This window comes from Gymnogyps californianus, chromosome 2, assembly GCF_018139145.2.
Source record: "Gymnogyps californianus isolate 813 chromosome 2, ASM1813914v2, whole genome shotgun sequence".
In the NCBI taxonomy this organism is placed as follows: domain Eukaryota; kingdom Metazoa; phylum Chordata; class Aves; order Accipitriformes; family Cathartidae; genus Gymnogyps; species Gymnogyps californianus.
This window is the reverse complement of record NC_059472.1, coordinates 121,580,646-121,605,451: the sequence shown is the minus strand read 5'-3', so window position 1 is coordinate 121,605,451 and position 24,806 is coordinate 121,580,646. Positions and strand designations below refer to the sequence as shown.

The 24,806-nt window shown below is 40.3% G+C and overlaps 1 protein-coding gene across 1 annotated transcript in view; it reads right to left on the bottom strand.

Annotated features, from left to right (window-relative positions):
• Nucleotides 1-5,389: 5,389 nt before the first annotated feature.
• Nucleotides 5,390-24,806, bottom strand: part of ABHD5 (abhydrolase domain containing 5, lysophosphatidic acid acyltransferase) — a 32,856-nt gene continuing 13,439 nt past the window's right edge. Inside the window, exons 2-7 of the mRNA XM_050891232.1 lie at nt 19,565-19,650; nt 18,918-19,290; nt 15,772-15,926; nt 10,812-10,923; nt 10,083-10,269; nt 5,390-7,757 (exon numbers count right to left, since the gene is read on the bottom strand). Coding sequence (XP_050747189.1) covers nt 7,668-7,757; nt 10,083-10,269; nt 10,812-10,923; nt 15,772-15,926; nt 18,918-19,290; nt 19,565-19,650 — 1,003 coding nt within the window. The 3' untranslated portion in view covers nt 5,390-7,667. The remainder of the gene's footprint in view (nt 7,758-10,082; nt 10,270-10,811; nt 10,924-15,771; nt 15,927-18,917; nt 19,291-19,564; nt 19,651-24,806) is intronic.

Genomic DNA, 24,806 nt, shown 5'->3' with positions numbered 1-24,806 from the left:
AGGGTGTATCGAGAGGCGAGCCTGGCACAGGCTGAGGAATCCCGGCTGCCTCACCCGTACCCTGCACCCCACACCGCCCCCACCGTCTCCCCATCTCTGGGGATCTCGACACGGGGCCTGTGACAGACTCACTGAAACAAAGGGAGCTTCTCCCCTGCCCGGCAGCCAAGGGCAGTAGCAGCCCTCCCTCTCAGGAGGCTGGCAGGGTGCAGCGCCCATTCAGCCCTGGCAGAGCATGCCCGTGGCCGTGCCCCAGCGCATACTTCTGCACTGCTTACCTGCTGCTGCTTGCAGATCAAGTAGCTAATGTCTGAGCCGTCCCATTTAAACCCACAATCAAATTACAGGAACAAAATTAGAAGCCAGACTGGAGCCACTTTAAAAGTTGCCCCTTATTTAATAATTCTGTCGCAGTTATTTTTCCTCTTATCACCATTTATTGTCATTCTGGGGCCGGTCTGTAATAACAGAGGAGGTTCATTTGTGCTCCCCCTCCTCTTTCCAATGTCTAGTCTTTCTGCGTGGGTTTCATTTCTGCCTTGTGAAAAGACATTACGATAAATAAAACAATGATGCAGTACTACAGAGGTCTACATTAATGGGACCACACCGCACTCACCCCTTCCACGACCCTCCCTTTCCCGTATGAAATGAGTGAATCAAATAGATGAAATTCCTATTTCACCCCTGCCCGTACCTATAGGTATCAATCTATCAGGTACGGAAGAAGAAATTGCAGTGCAGCTCTTTCCTTCAAGGCAGCGCCGTGCAGAAGCAGGAGCCCAGAGGAGGTGCCGGGGCGGTTTGGGAGCGCCGTCTCCCCTCTAGTGGGATCTGCACAGAACTGATGGAGGAAAGGAGGCAAGAGCCACCGCTCCCCAACTGATGGAGGAAAGGAGGTGAGAGCCTCCCCTTCCCTCCGTGCTCCTGCTGCCCCCCCGTACAGCCAACGGTGCAGGCGTGGAGACATTGGGGTGGCGGGGACGCACAGCCCCAGCTGGGAGCTGGCTTGCACTGAAGGAGCCAAGGGAAATACTTTTGTAATCATTTGCCTATTAATTAAAGACATGACTCGATGAGAGGTTGGATTCATTCACCTGGCTGGATTTTCTTCTGTTTCCGGATATCGCCACGAAAAAAATAAACGCAGCTTCTCACTAACTCTTCAGCATTTTAGTAAAAACTATTTTTAGATCCCTTTTAAAAACAAATCTATAGCCATTCTACGGTAGGCAAACACTGCTGTGTGGCTAATAGTTGTCGTCCCCCAAACTACTGCTGAAATCTGCCAGTATTTAAAAAAAAACAAAATAGTTTATGCAACATTTTGGTGACAGCTGCCTCTGTGGCACACCTGAATTCTTGCTTTCTGTGAACAAGGCGTGACCCTAACTCACAGTAGGTACCGACCCAAGCATTTGCTGGCAGGAACCATGGCAGGTGCCACACAGCCTGGAAGCTGCTTTGGGGTGATGCACAAAGTCCCAGCGTGGCCTGATCCTGCCTGTGCAGAACAGAGAGCTACCTACCAGCATGGGGGCTGAAGCATGGGAGATCTCCATGAAGGAAAGCGTGAGGATTCGTGACCAGGGAGAGGCGTTCCCAACCGGGGGACCTGCTACCTGCCAGGCCTCTTGCAAGGCATGGAGAGGGGCTGAAAGCTGGGCAGGAGTCAGCGCCGGCAGATGAGCCAGCCGGCAGGTTATCTCCTCAGCTTTCTCTGCGCCTTACCTGCACCCACTATTACCCTGCAAAGTTTCCTTGTAGAAACAGCCGCGTATTCCCGAAGGCTTCAGCTACGAGCAGGCTGCCGGTGGATTGCTTGGACAGAGGTGTTTAAGATGCCCGAGAGGCTCAAAGGTTTCATCCTGCAGCTCAGGCAGCTGGATGCAGGGAATTAAATTGCGAGTCGGGGGCGTGCAGCAAGCAAAGATGACAGCGGCACAGTGCTCAGGGCCTGCAAGCCTGGAACAAGCCAGAGCCAAGGGCTGGATGGGGCTCATCATCCCACCGCTCTCAGGAATCATCATGTGCTGGTCCTTCTCCCCCACGCATGACCCCACTACTGGAGTCTTCCTTCCATCCGCACACCCTCGCTAAGCGGAGTGCTTGCAGCATGGTTATTTTCCTTAACGCTGTATTTATCAAAGCATCTACTGGGGGCACTCTCGAGGCAAAACTGGCCACCGGCACGTGGTCAAACACAGGGGCTCAGCATCCAGCAGGACGAGCTGAGGGAGATCAATCTCGCTCCTGGCAGGCACCGAGGAGAACATGAACCTCGGGTAAACGTGAGCAATATTCTCCTTTTCAGAGGGGTGCTCCAGCTGGGGGATTTGCATCCACTGAGCTGTTTAGCCTCTGTTGTAGGTTTGAGCTCTGAGTGAATGCAAATGTCTTTCAAGTCAAAGCAGAAAGGCTGCCGGATACCAGGCAAGCATTTAAATATCATGAAGCTACAAAGGAAGTGATAGCCTCACCTTGTTCCACATACGGCTCCAGTCATTTACACATCAAGTAGGTGAATTCAGAAGCGCAGAAATAGACCTGTAAATACATGGAGATTCTGCTTTTGCAGTTCATTTTCAAAGCACATCTACTTCTTAGCATACATTTGGGGTCACACTCTACCTCACAGCCCTCACCCAGCTTTCCAAAACAAGCTGTTTCAGCTTGCTAGCTTTCCAAGTGAAGCATAAAATACAAGTAAACACCTAACTTCTAGTGCTGTCACCACTTTCATCTTGCTGCTAATTGCTATCACAAATTATGTACATATCCAAAAATGTCTAAATTTCAGTGCAGTATGTTCTTGCTACTTGTGTTTCTTATTTTTAAAATATATGTGACAAATATTTCCATATTTTATATTTCTACATTCTACTGACCACGTCCAAATCTTAAGGTAGGATATTCCTGTGAGCAAAACGCAACGAGGCAAACTGGAATAGAACCAAGGCCCTCCACTCCTCTTGTAAAAGATGGATTTATGATCTTTAGTGACAAGTCTTCTTGTACAGCTTGATTTTTCATCTTACCTCAGGCAGTCCAGTGTCCCCCCTATCTCATCCTTCGCCATCAGCTCATTTTTGACTTGTGAGAATACCGTTTCTCATGACTTCTTGAGCGCTGCAGGAGACAGCCATTCTTTAAATGTCTCCCATCCGACTACCAGTCTGAGGCAACGGTGTCCAGCTTGTGAAATAGCACTTGCATTCAGAGGACAAACTTTAGTCAAAGTAGGGATACCAAAACTTTACAGTGCCCCACATACCGTACATCCAAGCTCTCCAGCCAGACTTCCCTCTAGCTGGTGCCGCAGGCATCCTCCTTACCTCGGTAAGCCGTGTTATTGTGTGGCAGCCTTAGCTAGCCCAAATAAAACTGAAACGAAGGGAGCTCGGGAACGGAAATGCTAGCTTGCTGTCTAGTTCCAGCACCCAGAGAGAAAGCTGTTGTTAAGACAAAGATTCAAGTCTTTTAGGGAGGCAATGACGAATTAATTATACGAGAAGATACTTCAGTTTAGCACTTAACTGGATTACAGATGCTGGCCGCCTGGGGCTTTGTCGTCTCCTTGCAGGCGCTCCTTTGGCAGCAGGCTACCTTCCGCTCTAGCCCAGAACTTCACACCTACCCCAGGCACGTCAGCCAGGTTCTTCTATCTGCAAGCCCTCACTCTCTCTATGCCCTAGGCACCCCGAACCTTTCCCTCACCATTTCCCTTACTCTCACCCAGAGCTGAACCTGCTCTCGAAGCAAACATTCACACCCCGCCGCTCTTCAGCTGAATTTTGCTGTTTTCAGCTGCCTCTTTCCTTTCTAGCCCTTACTGTTCCTCATGGTGTATGCTGTCATTCCAGTTACGTGCCTCTGCTCTACGCACTAGTCCGTCCATCACCTGCCTGAAAACCTGAAGTCTCCATCCATTTTCATCTACTGCCACTAATACCAGAAAGCAGTTGCTGCACACACCTGTGTCCTGTTCTGATCTTACTACTCCCACTAAAACCTGTCTCTCTCCACCTACCTTTAGTGACTCACTCTTTGACAAGTTTCACTTGTGTTTCCTACAAAATAAATCCCCAGATGAAGGCTTCCAGCAACCTGGGTGCGCTGCCATGCTTAAACATCGCAGGATGGGCTGATGGTGAACTGGCCAACGTAAAAGAATCCAACAAAATGACAGATACACGGAGGAGCCCCAAGAAATTACCCATGTAAACAGCAGTTGACTATTAGCCTTAGGCTTCTGGAGGCTCACATTTTAATGAATGCTAGCAAAACAGGCATTCCTAAACATGTCTGCCCATACATTGATTCCAGATGGTTTTATTGTATTTAATCTTGTCTTACTCCCAGTCAAAAAGCTGAGTAACTGTGATCTGGAAGGGCTCAGAATTTGAGGAACCACAACGGACCACAGAGAGCATTTCAGACAGAGACTGTCACATCAGTTCAGCACGAACAGTTGTAGCAACCTTAAAAAGATATGGTTTAAAAAGAAATGCCAGCATTGGTTTAATCTGAGTGAAACCAGATGACGGCATTTCTCTTGTTTGGACCCATTTTTCCCAAGCTCAACGCCTACGAATTCACATTCTCCATTTCCATTTCACAATCAGATACAAACGGGGACTTTCTTGTGATGGTTGTGAATGCTTTATTATAGAGTCTTATCAATAAATTACTTCTCTGAAAATCATTTTTTCAGAACTAAAATCTAATCTGGCAGGGTTCAATAAGTAACAAGATGAACTCAGCCATGCAAACAAAATATTACTAAGTTACTTTAATAAAATTTTATCACAACAACCTCAGGAAGAAGAGCGTGTCCTGGAGACTTAGACAGTTAATCTTGGATTTTTATTAATATTTTGGATTCTTTTTGTTATGCCCTAGCCTCTGGTACACAGCTGTCTTCATTTTGATGCTAGAACAGGATAGATCATTGGGTGCCTTTATGCCTGTGATTCTTGTCTTATTTTATAGCGCTGTAATAAAAATAGCACCATCAGTGTTCAGTGCTTGCTGCAGCACATTTAAGCAACTGGTCATCACACTGAAACAGAACTTATGGAGAAACTGAGCTTATTCCTAGACAGTAATTGCTCACAAAAGGTCTAGCTCCCAAGTCTTTTCAGTATGTGCCATTCATTTTCTGTTCAGCACCTCTTTGATGTTTATTAAAGTGACTTCATTGGGTTATGTTGCACTCAACAGGATATTCAGAATTCCATCTTGACCTTCACAGTAGTATCTAATACTGCCCGGAAGATAACTACCAAACATTTTCTTTGTATATACAATCAGCATTCTGAGCTTGCAGCTACTTGTTGACAAATGCTTACTGGTTTCAGTTAAATACAAGAAAACCTAAGAACATTGAGACATTTGAAAATAAGCATTACCATATTTTTAATGTATTTTGGACGGCTTAGCTCAACTTGTTAATTACTCTTGATTTCCAGGGCTTAATTACACACAATTTTTACAAAAGCAACATCATGTCTTAACATTAATCAAACATAACATTTAAGATTTTTTTTTTATTGTGCAAAACTTAAGCAATAAGTCTTATTAGTACAATAAGCTGAAAAAGCAAGGGATATTTAAAACAATATTCACATTCAGTGTGCAATTTTTATCCCTACTTCCATCTTTTCATGTGGAATCTAGAATTCCCACCAGTAAGTGCTATCTGAAAATACCAATAGTTTGTTTCACCTTTTGTTATTTGGAGGAGACTCAGAATACATTTTTGCATTAGGTTTTCACACACAATTAAAACAGCTCTTTAAGTTGATAAACACAAATTAAGACACTGAAAAGGGTGAAAAAATACATACTGAAGGCATCCACCTAAACGGTGGCATGACTGATAATTTATAGCTTATATTAAAAAATATAATTGATATTCTGATTTTCCATTTTGAACTCAAGATTTTAGCAAAAACCCCAAAATTTTGTTTAAAAATTCTGGCATCTGCTAATCGAAAAAGTAATTTAATTCTATGGTTAATTTTAATTCAAATCTTTAGCTTGTTAGATATTAAGTGCTACCAGTCAAGGCAGTCACAAAGATTGTTTGATGTTTACATAGCATGATATAGATAAATATCTCCTTCAGAAAGAGAGAGACTGTGTTCAGCTGGGAACATAATCAGAGTATTTCCTGAATATTTTAGGTATCCTTGCCTTCCACATCATAAATATGTGCAACAATTCCTTAATTTGAGGAAAAAAATGCACAGAATTCCACTCAAGCTTTAAGACGGGGCTATCATTACTTCAAATTCTCTATGTATAAAAGTATCAAGAACTCTTCAGTAGTCAATTTAATATTCAAAAGCAGATCAATAGTTTTATGTAAACGTGTTAAAAAAACCACCGCAATTTGGCTTTAAAGTGACAAAGTATTTTGCTTAATATAATTTACTAAGCATGTTAAGAACTAACAACAAACTATTATTTCAAAAAGATGCAGAGACTGGATTATCTCTGACATTGAAACACTCAGTTAAAATACATAATTATATAAAGAATCTCAAAAACATATAATTATAATTTGTTACAGTGGTATTGTTCATTCCAGTAATAATCCTTCCTATAAGGAGGCTGCACGTTAACTAAAATACACTAACCTGTTGTAGTTCCCAATTAGAGAACATCAATATTCTCCCTCTGCCTCTCCTCCGCCCCGAATTTACTAAAAAGCGGACTAGGGTTTCTACCTAAAGAAAAAGGGAATTATGCTCACTATCCAGATGGCCATTCCCTAGCCCTAATCAAAATCCTGTCAACTTATCTACACTTGTTAGGTTTAGGCTAGTAACAAATCTTGCAGTAAAGTGTTAAAAATAGATGGAGTAACTAACAAGCCATCTTCTGTATTTTAAAATCACTGAAGTCTACATATCAAAATCTTTATGGAAGCATGAGTGCTGGTGACATCATTGACTCTTACAAACTGAGCCTTCCGTAAAAGCTGCATAGATGGAAAAAGATGCCTTTAGATAAATGGAAAGAAAATCCAACAGAAGAAAGATTTCCTAATATTGAGCCCCAATTCCTCACAAACTAACACACACATTTCAGTGACAGACACTGCTCACTATTTTGGCTCTGTCCCTCTCCCAAAATCAGCTTCATAAGCTGTTATCACTCCAATTAAAAAAAAAAAAAATACACCCTCTTAAAATATTGTATATGGAGAACTGGATTCCAAAAATAAAAATGTATAAGCAATTTCATATTCTTGCTATGAAACATCCACTAAAAAATATGAATGTTTATAAAGAAACCAAGTTGTATTTTATACATTGTATCTATATTGATACAGTTCTCTGTGTTAGTGGAGAATTCAGCATCTTTAGAAGCTCAACGTGCAAAATCCAATTAAATTTTGAAGAAAATTCCAGTTTAAAAAGTTATATGTAATTTCATATGACAGGCCAATCTCAAACAAAGCTATACAAAGTTTCCTTCAAATCTCCCTATACCCGCCCAAAAAGGCACTAAGTGGTTTAAGTGTGCAAATGGCTTCTTAGAAGAAACAGTGTGCAAACAGAGCCTGTTCCATTAGCTCCGCATTCTTTAGTGATTTCCTAGAGAGTATTGCCATTAAATGCTATCTACAGTATGACTTTCTAAAAAACAGAAGACAGTCAGTCCACAGAATCACAGATATCTTTCACTTTCTGATTGAAGTCTTCAGGTTGATCAGCATACACGTAATGACCTGCACCAAGGATAGCCTAGAGGATAAAGGTGAACAAATAGGTCAAAATCACAAGAATGTAATAAACAAATAAATAAATACTGGGATATGTGAAGAACCTGACTTTTACACATTACCTACTCGATACATGATTACTTGAAAAGACAAATTTCACAACTGGAACTGATCTCTTGCACCCAGCCTGTGTTAATGCAGTTAGCACAACTGCTGCCAGGAGGTGGTATCATACAGCCTATAAAGGACTGTAAACATAAGGAAAAAAGCAAGCTTGTTTCACCTGTTGAAGGAACTTTGCTACACAGGAAAAGAGGGTAAAACTACTGCTTATTCAACTGCACACCTTGTTGAAAAAAAACCCCAAACGTTCAAGCAGACACAAGTCACTGCAAAACAAACTTAGGAGAACATGCTTTACATATCAAACTTCTGAGTCATCTTCATCCCCTTCATTCTCCACTCAAATAGTTCTGCCAGGTTGCTCTTTAGTTCTGTGTTGGCATTAGAGAGAGCATCAAATCATTTGTATTCTCTTATTATAAAAGTGATATGGAAGAGACTAAAGAAGGTACTAGGATAAATGACTAAGAACTGAGAAGTTTAAATTGCTGGGGATTTTCTAGACTTGTGGAAGTAAGATTTCAACCCCCTGAATTAACGACTACTATGTTAAGCAGGGACGAGTAAAATCCAAATGATGCAATATATGGGGGGGAAAATCCCACATTTGTGACCTAGATTATTTCATAGCAACTATATAACAAAATTAAGGGCTTAAGTAACCATACACAGGGTGGTTACCCTATTTCTAGAATTTATCATTCTCTGCCAAAACTGGTACGAGGCAAGTCATCACCAGCAAAGTACTTGACCCATTTTCTTTCCATTTTATAATCAGTCCAAGATTAATTTGTATTCAAATCTATTTTTCCCCTCCCTCCATTAAAACACTCCCTCTGAAGTCTCTAATTGAAGCCCATAAAAGTATAGCTATGTTATTGTGTTAAAAAACCCCACAAACTCAAAGTAAAAATTAATTAGAAATAAACACATATAATAAAACCCCAGAACCTCTGTGCATTTTACCAAGGATGGCACTGCTAGTCCATGTCTCAGCCTCAGCCTCATGAGAACCCTTTCCCTCCTATGGGTTTTTGAATGTCCCTATAATTTCTACCACTCCAATTTACCTTTTAGAATCTGTATTTGGCTTGAAAAAATTCTAACCTGGAATACTATAAAGTCTTCCACAGTCCCTTCTAAAAGCCATTGACCAGACTGGAAAGATCTGCCCGAATGGTATATGCTTATCCTAGCAATATATTGTACACTTCTTAACAGTGACTTTTTGTTACAACTTTCTCTCTGGTTAAGCAGTTAAGCAACACTTTCAGTCTGGATGTCAACATTTATGGAATGTATTTGTGCTCTTTAACACATGTAAACAGTTTAATAACAATGTCTTTTCTCTGAGTTCCAGCTCTGATGTCAGCTATATCAAGATTATAAAATTTTATTTGAATGACTTGTCATAGTATACTATCAACATCACATATTGTACACTTCTATCCAGATAGATCCAGATATCAGTAAGAAGAAAGCTGGTGTATTCAAACGTTTTATCACCTCATAGCATTGCAATATATATGCATATTCAATTATCATGGCTGGCTGCTGTGACAATGCATGAAGAATACTTTTGTTTGTTTTTATAGAAATCAACAAAAAATGCAGTGTGTACATTCGCATCAAGTTGCAAGTACACACATTTTAAACAATAATGCTATAGCTCTAAACAGGAATGTATTAGCTAGGAAGACAACACTAAGTATTTTTTTAATGACTTAAAGAAAGACGCTTACGAGAACCTAAGCACCAGGTACAAACCACTCTCTTATCAGAGAAACAAAAGCATTATACAGACAGACCAAAACAGTTTATGAGAGCCTCCTCACTGTGTCATACATATATGCAGATATTAGGACTGCTGTGGTTTAAAACACAGACAAAATCCCGGATACTTACGAGTGACCACAAAAACTACTTGTATCAGCACACTGTAGGGCAAAATATCTTGTAGAGCAGAAGAATGACCTTGCTCAAAGATCTAATTCAGCTTCTAGTGCTAGAGTAAGTTTCCTTCTTACTCTGGGAACTCAAGACTCTTGTCTAGGTTTTCTCTGATCTAACACCTGTTTTCTCTTTCTCTGTTACAGAAATCAGAAATTACTACCCTGGGCTTTAAATCAAAGGGCCAGCATTTCCACAGTTGGTATAAAAAACATAGATACTATTTAAACAAATCCACACAATAAACAAACAACTGCTTTAAAAGTCAACTTACTATTGTCTTCACATACGAATTTGGTCTCAGAGACTGGATAGTGCTGCCAGAATTGCCATCTATACATGAACGTGCTCCGTAGACCACAGTGATAGGAATGTCTCGATCCATTTGTGGAATTCGTTGCAGCATCGGCCTTTTTGCCCATCCGTAAGGAATAGTCATGTTCTTGAAAGCTGTTTCACCACTTCAAATCATTCAAAAGGGTAAAAACAATTAAATTTCCATTGGATCTGCCTTATCTCTAAATTGGAGTATCTGTACCTTTTGGTAACACAGAGTGCAATAGTACATGAGGCTGAGATTTTTTACTATTAAGAAACGTAGTTTTCAAGGTCTGCAGGTAATTTTCACAGAAAGAGCCTATGTTTTTACAGTACTGAGTGATAACACTTAAAAGAATGAAATGCCTTAGTTTTTACGTTAAGAAATTTGTTACAAATTAAACCACTGTGACAATTTTTTTAATTAAAAATTAGTGCCCAAACTCTCTCAGAATTAACACACAGGTAGTTTAGAAGAAATATAGAATTAGGATAGCTTTTACTTTTTTCAGTTTCTGGAATTCAGAAAAAGTGCAATGCTATTTTTTTCTTCAATTAATACAATAAATGTTACAATTTAAAAAAACCAGCATGCACACTGTTGCCATGGCCATTGGAGGGAGTAGCAGGCACTCAGTAAATGAAAGACAGACTTCAAAACATACACTGGGAAACTCATACTTACCTGGGTGACTGTACGTTGCAGTGATAGATATATTCAGCCACAGTGTTATCATCAAACATCGATGAATATTTTCGCTTGAAATCTGGTCTTAAACGCTGAACAAGGCTTAATCCTGTTAAAACAGAAAACACTATTAGAGGAGGAATTAGTACAGACAACTTTATGAGATTGCCTAACGCTTTTCATTACAACCCTCCAAACACGTTCCCTTGAAACTCGTGGCTAAGCTTGATGACTCCTAAACCAATGTTTTGTTTCACCACTTGTATGTCTTAGGAAAACATGATGGCATTACATCAAACAGGAATGAAACATAAATATTCTAAAGGATTTTATGTTGCACCACAAGAGGGGCAATTCAATCCCTGCTGAATACATACGGGGAATATTTGAGAACGGCCACTGCAGCAACAGAAGAAACACGCAAAGGGGACCAGCAAAAGGGCTAAGCAGAGTATCTTTTTGCCACCAGTTTAGTCTCACACGATACAGACACTGTCTTTCTCCTTGCTCTGGCAGCACTGGGTGGGCCAAAAGCATCCCACTTTTCAGAACCAGAAGGCACTGTTGAAAAAGCTGGGCTGTTTTTCTTCCTTAGATATAAGTCTGTGCTCTCCTTTTACAGAACAGTCGTCTTCTGAAGCTAGTTCATCTAACTAGTGTTTAGTTGAAAGAACAGAACTCTACGCTGAAAAACAGGTGTAGAAATCTTGACATGAGTATAAGACACAAGAACTGGTACAAATTAAGAGATTTAACCTAGGAAAGCTATTGTCCCCATGCTCTCTTAACAGCCAAAGTATAGAAGCGGGTCCCTTCAGGGGCCAGTTCAGGCTTTCTAAAGTTAAGCTCCTATTCTGAATCACTTCTGTAAGAAAGAAGCCTCTTCTAGTTGACCAGACAGATCTTTGGGACAAGAGCCTCACCAAAGGCAAATCTTAGTCTAAGAATATTATTCATCCCTGAAGAGATGGGCTTGCAGTTTACCACTTGGGTTTATCAACTGAAAATAGAATATCATAGAATGGTTTGGGTTGGAAGGGACCTTAAAGATCATCTAGTTCCAACCTCCCTGCCGTGGGCAGGGACACCTTCCACTAGACCAGGTTGCTCAAAGCCCCATCCAACCTGGCCTTGAACACTTCCAGGGAGGGGGCATCCACAACCTCTCTGGACAACCTGTGCCAGTGCCTCACCACCCTCACAGTAAAGAGCTTCTTCCTTACATCTAATTTAAATCTACCCTCTTTCTGTTTAAAGCCATTACCCCTTGTCCTATCACTACATGCCCTTGTAAAAACTCCCTCTCCAGCTTTCTTGTAGGCCCCCTTGAGGTACTGGAAGGCTGCTAGAAGGTCTCCCAGGAGCCTTCTCTTCTCCAGGCTGAACAACCCCAACTCTCTCAGCCTGTCTTCATAGGAGAGGTGCTCCAGCCCTCTGGTCATCTTCGTGGCCCTCCTCTGGACTCGCTCCAAAAGGTCCATGTCCTTCTTATGTTGGGAGCCCCAGAACTGAACGCAGTACTCCAGGTGGGGTGTCACAAGAGCAGAGCAGAGGAGGAGAATCACCTCCCTCGACCTGCTGGTCACAATTCTTTGGATATGCAGCCCAGCATATGGCTGGCTTTCTGGGTTGCAAACGCACACTGCCGGGTCACGTTGAGCTTCTCGTCAACCAACACCCCCAAGTCCTCTGCAGGGCTGCTCCCAATCCACTCATTGCCCAGCCTGTATTTGTGCTTGGGATTGCCCCGACCCATGTGCAGGACCTTGCACTTAGCCTTACTGAACTTTATGAGGTTTGCAGAGGCCCACCTCTCAAGCCTGCCAAGGTCCCTCTCGATGGCATCCTTTCCCTCCAGCGTGTTGACTGCACCACATGGCAAACTTGCTGAGGGTGCACTCAATCCTACTGTCCATGTCGCCAACAACGATGTTAAACAGCACCAGTCCCAATACTGACCCCTGAGGAACACCACTCGTCACTGCTTTCCACTTGGACATTGAGCTGTTGACTGCAACTCTGAGCGCGACCATGCAGCCAAGTCCTTATCCACCAAGTGGTCCATCCATCAAATCACTGTCTCTCCAATTTAGAGACAAGGATGTCGTGTAGGACAGTGTCAAATGCTTTGCACAAGTCCAGGTAGATGATGTCAGTCGCTCTTCCCTTATCCACCAACGCGGTAACCCCGTTGTACAAGGCCACCAAATTTGCCAGGCACGATTTGCCCTTAGTGAAGCCATGTTGGCTGTCACCAATCACCTCCTTATTTTCCATGTGCCTTAGCACAGTTTCCAGGAGGATCCACTGCATGATCTTGCTAGGCACAGAGGTGAGACGGACCAGCCTGTAGTTCCCCAGGTCTTCCTTTTTTCCCTTTTAAAAATGGGGGTTATGTTTCCTCTTTTCCAGTCAGTGGGAACTTCATACTGTTGTTAATCTGTGCAATTATGATGATGTCACTTCTTCCCACCTGTCCCTGGCCAAAGGCCTGGTACTATTTACGCAGACCTTGTCACAGTGATCTATGATTTTGTAACCTTGAGATTCGACTATTGCAACACACCCTTATGTATGCTTTAAATCAATTTAGAAAACTAATACAGTGCAAGAGAAAATAATTCCCTTATGAAACAGCAATTTAAGTCCTGAAGTGATGAAGATTTTGCAAACATTCTGCAATTTGCTCTGCTGCTTCTATTTCCTCTACAGAGAGTTCAATTGCTGGACTTCTGTCTTCTTCTGTCTGTCTGTCTGGGGTTTTTTTGAACACAAATGATACAGCTGGCTTGGAATAAGAGTACCTGGAGGAAAGAGGCTAATTCTGCCTTCCCCTGCTATCAGCATAGAGGCCACAGCATCCCCATTTCCAATAACTAGAGGACTGAAAGTTACCAAATTGTAGAAGTCAGTTGCCGTTTTGACAAAATGTGTTTTGTCTGTGGGTCCAATCACAAAACCGTTCTCCCTCCCTGGGAATTTACAGGGGAGAATGAAACAAGGAGTCAAGGCATCTTGGAACAAATTTTGGAATGAAATCGCACTGGTTCATTCTCATAATGAAGACACTCTTAATTGTCTGGCTGATGTTTTCCACAGTGTCTATGGAAATGCTAAAAGAAATACTAACATTGAAGACTCTTGAGTTCCACAAAAAGGGTGTGGTCACAGTGATATTACTGTTGTCCTGAGGAATTTTTAGGCATGCAGCTCTAGGAATGGAATTCACAAATCCAAGCTAAGCACTGAAATCCCTCAGCTGCGAGCCTCCTGGGTGACTGTTCCAGTTAAGTGAAGGAAAATATGCAATCAACTAACTGGAAACCACTCAAAGAAAAAGATCTCTCTGGATTCTGTCTCTCTCCCAGGTTTAAGTATCTGCCTGCGGGTCCGATTAAATATCCATGTGATACCATCACAATATCCCAAAGAACCTGGCTCACATTTAAGTGCCTAACTCATACCTTTGAACAAGAGCAATTGGCTTTATAGCGAGGATCAGACAGCTATGCCTGCCCAGCAGCTTAAGCACATGTGCATGTAGAAGGAAACCCGGGTTTGATTCAGTGCCTTCATCAGGTTGGGTTTGATGCCTACCTCGCAGCACAGTGTTTAAACCTACCCTTCTCTAAGAACTATGCTTCACCTGTCAAGAACTGCACATTAAGTTGATGACAGAAAACTTATTTTAACACGTGGAGTGAGAAATGGATGAAAAATTTTGAAAAGCACTGCCCTCCACAGCAACCTAGAAGCGAGGCTAGGTTGGGGATACCTTGCCAAGACAGGGTCTGTTTCTGCAGCATGGTTTTGACTGCACTTACTTGCTAAGGGAGACAACTTCAGCTTTGAACTCGTCCACATGGATTGATTAATGCATGCATTTGTTATTGGATAAAAGGCATTAAATCACTGCTTATCACTCAATATGCCTCAGGTTGTTTTGTTAACTCAATTAGCATTTTAGTAAAAAAAAAAAAATCTGTACAAAACACGTTGCTTGTCTGAAAAGCTAATTTTGTCACACTCCTGAAAACAATCAAATAGATCAGCATATTAAAATATGTATTCTAGAAAGTGATTTAGGAAACAGATGTGGTTTAAATGTAAACAAAGCCTAGAAATGTCACTAGTTTATCTTCAGACTGAATACTAAAAATGAAGAAGAGGTGAGTTAATTGTAACTTGTGAGGGGCCTGAAGGATATCTTTTTCCAAGTCTCTCCAGCAGATACTCCTGTAGTACAGAGAGTAATAGACAGATAACCTCTTTCCCCTCTAGAAGGAATAAATATGACGACTTTAAGATTTGATCACACCCTTCTCCCCACATAAACTAAAACTGTAGTATTTTTGGTCATCCCTACCTAGTCCTAGTATTAGGGTATACAGAGTTTATCTAACATCTCATTGGTGCTGTTGAAGAAACGTAGAAATATGAAGGATGGACTGCCACTGTAATGCAGGACACCAATGAGACCCACAAAATTTGCTAGAGTAATAAGAAAATGGCTAACGGAAAGAACCTTTCAATTTAACTTCTTTAAACTCAGGCCAAATGTTAACCAAATTTGGAAATCCTCTTTGTCCATCAAACTGCAGTTGGAAGGGAAACTAAATGGACTGTGACCGGAGGCAACTAGAATAAAATCTTTTGACATTTATGCCTCTTTGTCAGGCTTCCCCAACAGATGTTCACATAATTTGACTCACTATAACTGTAGCCTACAATAATATGATGTTGCTTGCTATAAACTATCATACTAGTATTTCTAATAGAAAGAGCTCGCCCTCTTGTCTTAAAGAGTTCATCTTTCCTCAACCCCTCCCACTTTCTCCTCCAACTCTTTTCTCTGTGGGTGATATGGGCTTGCAACAAAGCTTATCTTAATGTGGCATCTGCCCCATGTTTATGTTTAATGAAAACAGAAAAGGTATTTAAAGTAGCTAAAACTCACCAAAGGGTCCTGCTATCCTCAGCCCAGCTAATGGATTAAATGGACTCAATATAGCTCCTAGTGCTTTGATCCAGATCGGAATTGGTCTTTCGTGTTCAGCATTGTCAGGTCTCTCTGGAAAACCCCATGGCTCCACTAAGATAAGATGTTTGACCCTGTTGGCAAAAAAGGTTCAGAGGTTTAGAGTACGTTATTTTTTCTTTGACTGAGTACACCAGAAATGTGCTATCTGTGGACTATGCAACCTGTTTTAGTCACTTCTATCATAGTGGCTTATTACCTAGTTTCTGATTCATCAATGTTTTTGCTTTGATTGCTAATTAGAGAGAGACTGAATTGCAACTAATCATATGTATGAACACCACAAACTTGGAAGCTCATGTCACAAAGAGAAACTCAGTATTCAATAGATACCCACTGTCACACACATTTGATAAAAAGGCCAGTCTTGTTTCTATTTTTAAAAGTAGCCTAATCTATATGCTCAGTCAATATTATTTGCAGGAGCAGTTTAATTTGAGAGAAAAGAAGATAATTGCATCTGTTTTTAAGTAAAATTGCTAAAAGTCTTTCTTTTCCAAGCCATCTAACATCTCTGTTCTAAGAAGAGATGCAATTTATCTGAAAAACCATCTTATCAAAGTAAAATTTGAACTGAGAGAGGCAGAGCAAAATTAGCAGATGTTTTCTAAATTTATTGATTTTAGGTCATGAAAGAAACGTTAGAGAGACAATTTACAAAATTATTACTCAAAGGAATCTCAGTACAGAGAGTATAGTAGGAGTCTCCAGCACATGCAACTATCAATCACTTCATGCTGCGAGTCCCCCTCAAGCAAAAAATCTATTTCATCTTGGTAGATTGGAATAATCCATTTCTGTTTAATCCCATAATGCCACCTACTCTAACTGTCCTAGATACTGCCAATTTCTGAAAAAGTGACTCTTAACTATAGTTTTGCATATTTAAGATGATGTTCTGTGCAAGCTTCCATCATCTTTACTTTCTTCTTCATGGTGTCCTTCTCTTTCAAAGCCACAAGATTAGATATTTAATACAGCAGAGTTCTTAGTGCCTAAAACGATGTCAGAAATGATCCCAAAGGCTATTTCTGGATTGTAATCAGTTGGGAAACCAAAAATCTGTGCTTGAAATGAGGGGTTGAAAAGGATTAACCTCACAAAGATGTTTCTTTGCTGTCAGCTCAGTCACGAGCATATTTGCACACAGCAGCAAACACCAACAGTAAGAGACGACAGGGTAGAATTTAACCATACAAACCAAGCAGGAGAGATTAGAGGCTAAGGAGTGCAAGCAATGGGGAGGCGTTCAGGAAAGCCACAGATTCTGTGCACAAACTATGGCATTAAACATAACACAGCAAACACATGAATAAAAATAGAGCAAGCTTTTTTTCATGTTTCCTTTCTTAATACTTTCCTTCCTATTTAGCATTTCTCCTAGCGTATCTCCCAGGATAACGGGAAGTTGACCATGAGAACCATTCCAAAAGTAATAGTCCAGAAATTGTAGTATTTGAAAATCATGACCCACCACCAATGGGGAATATCCTAAATGGGAATCTTTTTGGATCAGTAACCTCAGCTATCCCATGAACAACTTTGGTACAACATAGTAAATTAACAGATCATCTAAGCTTGGAGAAACAGATCTGCTTTCCTAACAATATGTATCCAGAATCCCTTAAGCCTCTAATGCATTGTTAGATAATCTGGCTGAAAGCTGTGCTATATTTATCACTTGATACAATGCTGTCTTAAGATCCCACCAGTCAACTTGCTAATTTGATGGCATTAGTTTAATTTCAAAAAAATTAGTAATGCAAGGGCACAAACCGAAACACCCTCAAATTAATTAACCCCAACCTAAGCACAGTGAGGCATAAAACCAAAGTGTCACTTTCGATGTAAGTCAGCAGGGGGCAGAAACAATAACCCATCCCACAAGGATAGGATAGCGCCATTTACAGAGACTTCAGAAAAAGAGGTAAGGAACTTCTAAGTGATCCCTACAAGAAAGTAACTACAGTTAGCTAGAAGCTGTTTTATGCCCAAAAGGATAACAGGTTTACATCCCTAGAGCAGAGGACTGCATTTCCTCATTGCAATTCTGGATTTAGACACACACCTACTTTCATACATCATTTCCACCTGCGTGTGCCAGCTGTCGTCCACTTGGAAAGAAAGAGGCAAAGTGTTTTAGGAAAAACTAATGTATGAATTTATTTCAAAATTTCCAAATAAGAGAGACAAAGAAACATATATGGTATAAATCGATGTGAATATAAAAGAATAAGATATGTTTTGTATAATACAGAATCTGCCACACAATGTGGAAAGCTAAACTTAATTCACAGTTTTTCACAGGAGTCCACTATGTGTGTCTAAACAAAACCAATGTCCTTTTTGATACAGAATGACCTCAGTTGGTGGGATCCTAACTCACCAGGGGCTACATAACCAGACTATATTAAAAAAACCAGACAAATTATTAGTTTAAGGGAAAAAAAATGGATTAGCTGTTGGCCACAATGTGGTGCATAAAATGCTGATGAAATACAATTAGAGGACTGCTGCAGCTGGGTTGTTTTTTAAAGAAGAAATATGAAGTGGCATACAGACAATTTAAATCAAACCGTCACTAAAATCATTTTTACATCATCATGCTGGCACCAGACTGACTGCTAGCATATAGGTATAAGTTACCGACGGGAATTATGTCCAGAAGTTTCAATGTTATCCATAATAATGGGAAGTTTGGCAGAAACAGGCTTATTTTCCCTTCACAAACCTATGTTTGATCAGAGATGTCACAAAACATTCACCCATAAGTACGATCTTTGATATTTTGCCTTATAACATGGCAAGGGGGTACTGAACAAAAACAAAGAGGTACACAAAAGTACACAGAAAAGCATGTTTACCATATCTACTTATTTCTACTCATCTGGAAACAAACCATACAATTAATACTTTAGGCTTAAAATTCAGTATCAAGTTTCTTTAAATCAGCACAGTCATTTACTTAAAGCTAATCTATAAGGAGTCTGATGAAATAAAATCGGTGTTAAAATCACTAGTCAAATACAGAAAAGGAATTCCTTCATTCCTTTAGTTTCACATACCTTGATGGGTATTTTAATGAGTAAGCAGCAGCCAGGAATCCACCTAGGTTGTGTCCAAGTAAAATCATTTTTTCTAACCCCACCTCCTTTCTCCATTCTTCTATGGATTCCACAAACTGATTTTCTGCTTCCCGAGCATCAGTGTCAAAGTGTGGTCTACTGCTACGTCCAAATCCCAAGAGGTCGAAAGCATGAATGGCCCTGTTCTCACAGAGATCTTCAAAATTGAGAGCCCACAGTCCAACACCTCCTCCAAACCCATGCAGGAGAACAAGCGGAGTTTTATGTGAAAGGTCTGGAGAGAATGTCAGTGTCCATATTTTATTTCCATTAGATATATACACATATCGTTTATTGTATGTGCTTGTAATACCTGAAGAAAGAGTGGGAAAAAATGATGTTGCTAGACATGCCTGATAAAATACGAAGTACATTCTATGAAAACCACTGTTTTAAATAGGAGCTCCCTTTCAAAGGAGAGCCTATAATCAAATATCTAAATAAGGGTACAATGAAAATCTAATTCTAAACCTGTTTATTTCATCACAGTATAAAAGCCATATTTAAAAACTTCTTGATTATATTTAATGTAAATTTACAGAAAATCTAGTTACATCTATAAATCTTATCAAAAAACGAAGACTTACATTTTAGCATTTTGTCCTCAGCCTCTTTAAGGTGTAACAGTGATGTGGGACACCAGGCAGGAAGCCAGCTGAATAACCATCCTAACCTACAACAGCAATACAGAATAAAAATTTCTTGAGCAAGATGGTAATTTTTTGCACCATTTGATGCTTTGAAGACATTTCTTTTGCTGCTCTTCATAAAAGAACCCCAATTACACGCCATGCAGGACAGGAGTGCTCAGTAGGAGGGAATTCACTTTCTCCTGACTTTTATAAAGTGGTGTCAGGATCAGTGGCGTTCTTGAAACAGCGTGCTGTTTCTCCACTGTGTGTTCCTTATCAGAGTGTACTGATGTATCTCCGTCAGAGCAGGCTTCTTCTGAGAACCTGGAGACATCAGCCCTCACGCTGACCCGACAACCCTGGCAGGATATAAAACACAATCATTGGGGTTTCCAGCCTCCTCTCAAGTTCCCTTGGAAGTCTGCCTGCACACACATTACTCTGTATGAACCTACTATTTCCAAAAAAAGCAATAAACTGTGTGCTCGCCAGCCTAACCTGAACTAATTCATACACTAGGTAAATTTAAAAAGTGAAAAATAAGAAGGTTTATTCTAGCAAAGCAAAAAACTACGACCTTCATTACCAACTTAGAAACAAAGTCCCAGAGGAAAACAAAACAGCAATTTCAATTCCCCCAACAGAAGCTGCTTTTCCAGCTGTCAGTTACTATCTTGGTAGAACTAGCTTGACCATGAGAGCAGGGGGAATGACTCAGCTAGCAGCACTGCCTCACTGACAGGGCTTCAAAGGACACAGCAATTGGGTACAACTCTTCCTGGGTGCTAATTTATCCCTTGTTTTCAAGATGGAATCCTCTTTTTCCCTCTCTCACCTGTTTTTGAAGTGGCTCAGACTATCAGTGCAAAGGCTGCTACTGTAGGACCCCAGACCATTCCTCATAGGGAAGAGGATAAGGTCACCGAATTCACAATGAACTTTCTTTCTTTAGCACTTTTTTCCTACACTGAACTGCTTTCCAGTTAGTTATAGCATTTTCAGGACTGAATGCTGTGAGTATTAGTTGTACAACAATTAATGTTAAAAGACTATACGGTTACTAATGTCCAATTTTTCAGTGTACACAACACATCGATAACAAATTACAGATCTAGCCCCCAAGTTCTTTATCCAAAGGACCTTCTCCCCACCCTTTTAAGAGGCTGAGCTACTCCAGCTGCATAGCTACTTAAGTTTATGATACAACATGGAAGGTTTTCTGGGGATGCACAATGCGATCGCAAGCAGCACTGTTCAGAATCATAGAAACATATTAGGGGATATAAAGAAAAAAAAATCCAAACCATACCTGATCAAAAAGGATTAATCAGCCAATCACCCATGCCCACTGCTATGCAGTATTATTTACTCCTCTGAGAAACACACTGATGTCTGGCTGTTGTGTAAATAACCTTCCTAAACCACCAGACCGTGGGAATTGTTATAATGGTGTATTGAGGGACTGGGAAGGGACGGTTCTGTGTCCTTCCATGCCATGTCCTCATGCAATCTAAGAAATGAAGGAACTCAGCATCTTACAGGAATGGGCATCCAAGTGTTTTGCTTCCACATTAATCTACGCATTTATTTAAAAGTAAGATTTTTAAGAGGTTAAAGCTGGTACCAGCCAAAAGCAATTTCACCAGCAAATAACTGTGAAATTTATGTTTAACAATATCACTGTGTCCAACGTTATGAACTACTCTGGTAAATTATTAAATAGCTATGCCACCACCCTTCTGAGCCAAACTTTCTGCTAGTTATATACTCAACTAGGCATTTTCATTCATAACTCTTAGGTCAGAAGCACACAACCCAGTCACTATTTCCCCCAAGCCAAAACTATACGAAATGTTTCTTCTTGGCAAAACCACTGATTTAGTAAAGAAACTTCTTTAAAGATTTTTTTTTTTTTTTTTTTTTTTTTACACAGAAATGTATAGCTGCAACATGTCACGTGAAGACAGTGCAGAGATATGACCACAATGAAATAAAAATGAAATCTACAGTTCACAGTCCCATAATTTTACTTCCCAGTCTCAGGGAGACACCTGGATACTCAGGAAAAATATTTAGAAAATTGTATCAGAGTGGCAAAGTTGTAACATAGATGCCCGCTCTTTCTTTTGTTAGTTATCAGTACTGTTTATAAATCCTCAGATTTTCATTCAGAAGACACATCACATACACATAGCTTGACAAATACAGTCAGCAAGCTGAAACGCTTAAAATAAAAATTATGTTTGCAATTCAGTCATTCTGTACTTGCTGAACTAAAAGAGCAAGCAAGGAAGGCTTTCTGTCAAAAAAAGTGATCACTTTTCTAGAAAAGTTATGTTAGAAAGAAAATATTTAGTTACCTATATTCAAGACTTAATCATTCGGTTCCCCCTCCCTCCTTCCAAAAATGATTTACCACATTGCTAGATGTTTTCCACATGTGGAAAACAATCAACTATTTAAACTACTTGAATCATTTCTCTGATAGCTTTGGAAGACTAGAGTGTGGCTGTATAATTTCTTTTGTACATCTGTGCTAAATATGTCTTCCAAATGCACACAAGAATGTTAATTGCTTACATGGCCTATCATTTTTTTTTCTATGATATAAAGTTAAAAGAGCTATGTAATGTCAAAAAAGAAGCAATGGACCTTTCAAGACAGTGCGCTCACCAGCAATGAAGACAAGATATAAAAGAAAAACAAAGATTTCAGCAGTAGTTTCACATTGTGAGCTACCCACTGCCAGAAGAGGCAGACCCCACTCTGCTCTCATCACCCACCACCTCCCAGACACTCTTGTTTCCATCTTCTTTTTACAAAAAGAAAACTCAACAGTGGAATCTTGTATTTTGAGGAGTTAAGAAATCCATTGGGCTTAGCTGCTTGCCATATTAAAAAGTGTGAAATAAATCTAGCAACTGACAGCCCAAATGTCTATCATTTTTATACTGATTGTACATAGGGGCATTACACGTCAAATTATGAAGGCACGTAACTAGTGGAATTTAACCTGTGTATTCGTTTGTGGCCATGCAATAACATAAACCAGTGTGCACATCCATGCTAAAATACTCAATAATCAGTAGGGCAGAGCTTGCCCTAGGATGCTTCCTTGCATATCCTATTTGGGCTCAGTTACACTTTTCACAGCCACATGAAAAAATCCGGACTACCGGAGGCCGGAAAAATCAGAGGCCAGCAGGTGGGGGGCTGCTGACCTACCGGGCGTTCCAAGTCACTCCCTCTGCCAACAGACCTCCACGCTCCTTGTAACACGTCTGGGGCAGGAGACCAGAAGGTAAGGGAAAGACCCAGAGGCACCCACTGAATGGCCTTAGCTATGGAGAAAGCCAAGGTGACTAGTGTGAGGCTAGAAGATTAGTGAGACCATCAGTAGCCTATGCTGATGACCAAATACAGTAATAAATAATGAAAACAAAAGGGCCACAGGCAGAGACATCCGACAACGTGGAGCTGCAACCGCTATGCTGCAGGGGCCAAGCCGCCAGCTGGGACCTAACACGTTGGTTGGCTGGAGCAAGTGTCCTGTTTCCCTGGGTCCAAGCATAAGAAAGGATAAAAATAAATAAATAAATACATAAATAAAATAAATACAAATAAGTAATTATTACTATCTTTAGACATCTAAGGAGTAAAGAATAATCGAATATTGTGTAAAACGTAACTAAGGATAACACTGTTTTTCCTTAGCTGCTTGAATGTTAATTTGAATCAAGAACTTGCTGTCACAGCACAGCTTAAACTGCCCAAGGGTAACTTTCAAAAGAATTGAGAATCAAGCAGAGGCAGAGGCATAGTGAACCTGACTCACCCATCCACCTCCACTAATCAGGTCAAATTGGATGAAGAACATAGGTAACTCAGATACTACCATTCTGTCAGCTAGATTAATCCTATTTAGCTTGGTGAGAACTGATTACATGCAAGACAACTGATGGATCTGTAGCCAGTTACAAATTTTACATACTCCACAGAAAGTTCATGAAAGCTTAGATAATACTGAAGAATTGAAAACATCTATTGTAACACTGAGGTATGCACTCAAACAGCTGAATAGTCTTATCTGATTTCTAGCCTGTAATGTGGATTTAAAAAATGAAACTCTACCATATAAAGATATTCAACTAATGTTCAGCAGAAGTTGCTTATAACTCTATCTAGGAGATATAAATGTACATACATGGAGCTCATTCTCTCACTTTTCAAGCTTACAATTTACTTACTCACATTAGAGTTATATGAGCGCATGGCTTACAAGATGCATTAAGCTTAAAATCATTCAACAGAGGTTATTTTCCCATGTACACCACCATTGCAGAGCTAGCTGTAATAATCTATGCAAAGACTGTGTGGCCAAAAAGCAAAACAAAAAAACCTGTAAGCAACAGAACTCCACTAAATCGGAGTAAATGAAAGCAACGCCATTTGCTACTTGATGATTTGTCAAAAATTGCTGACCCACCGAGACAGGACATGCAGAGATCTTTCTACAATACTGAATCTAAAAATCAGCTTTTCACTAAGAATTTTGAAGTTAGTAAGGTAACCAAAACTCCCAATATAGACGAAGAAACAGGCGCCAAAACATGCATCACTGACACAAGTGTGGAGAGTAGACTTCCCTGTCACGAAGATTATTTGGACTTAAAAATGGCATCAGTAGTGAAGCCGGTGCTCAGGGTATACAACAATTACACAGTCACTCACAAGCAAAGGATTATGGGAATGTAACTGAATGTACAAGCAAGAGCTGCATATTTGCTTCTGTCTTGCTCTCAGCAAATGAACACATTTAATATTTTTAACTGAATTTGTGAAGACAACGTGGCAAACTACCAAGGTTTTAGCTAAGGAACAAGCTCAAAAACTTAAAAAGCTGAAACGTGGAGTGAACTCACTGGTAAACCATTTCAAGCTTTACCCTTTACCCTTAAATCTTATTAGAATCAAGCTGATCTTTCAAAAACCCTAACCCTCTCCTCTCCTGACTCTCAGAATTAATTCCAGCTATTTATAAGGAAGGAAACAAAATCAAATTAATGCAGAGAATTCGTTGTACTGTTTCTGCCCAGCACCAAGAAGAATGGCACTGTAATTATCAGGGCCATCCAGCTGGCATGGTGGTTATGAACATCCATCAATTCGAGCTATCCCCAAATTAAGAGAATCTTGC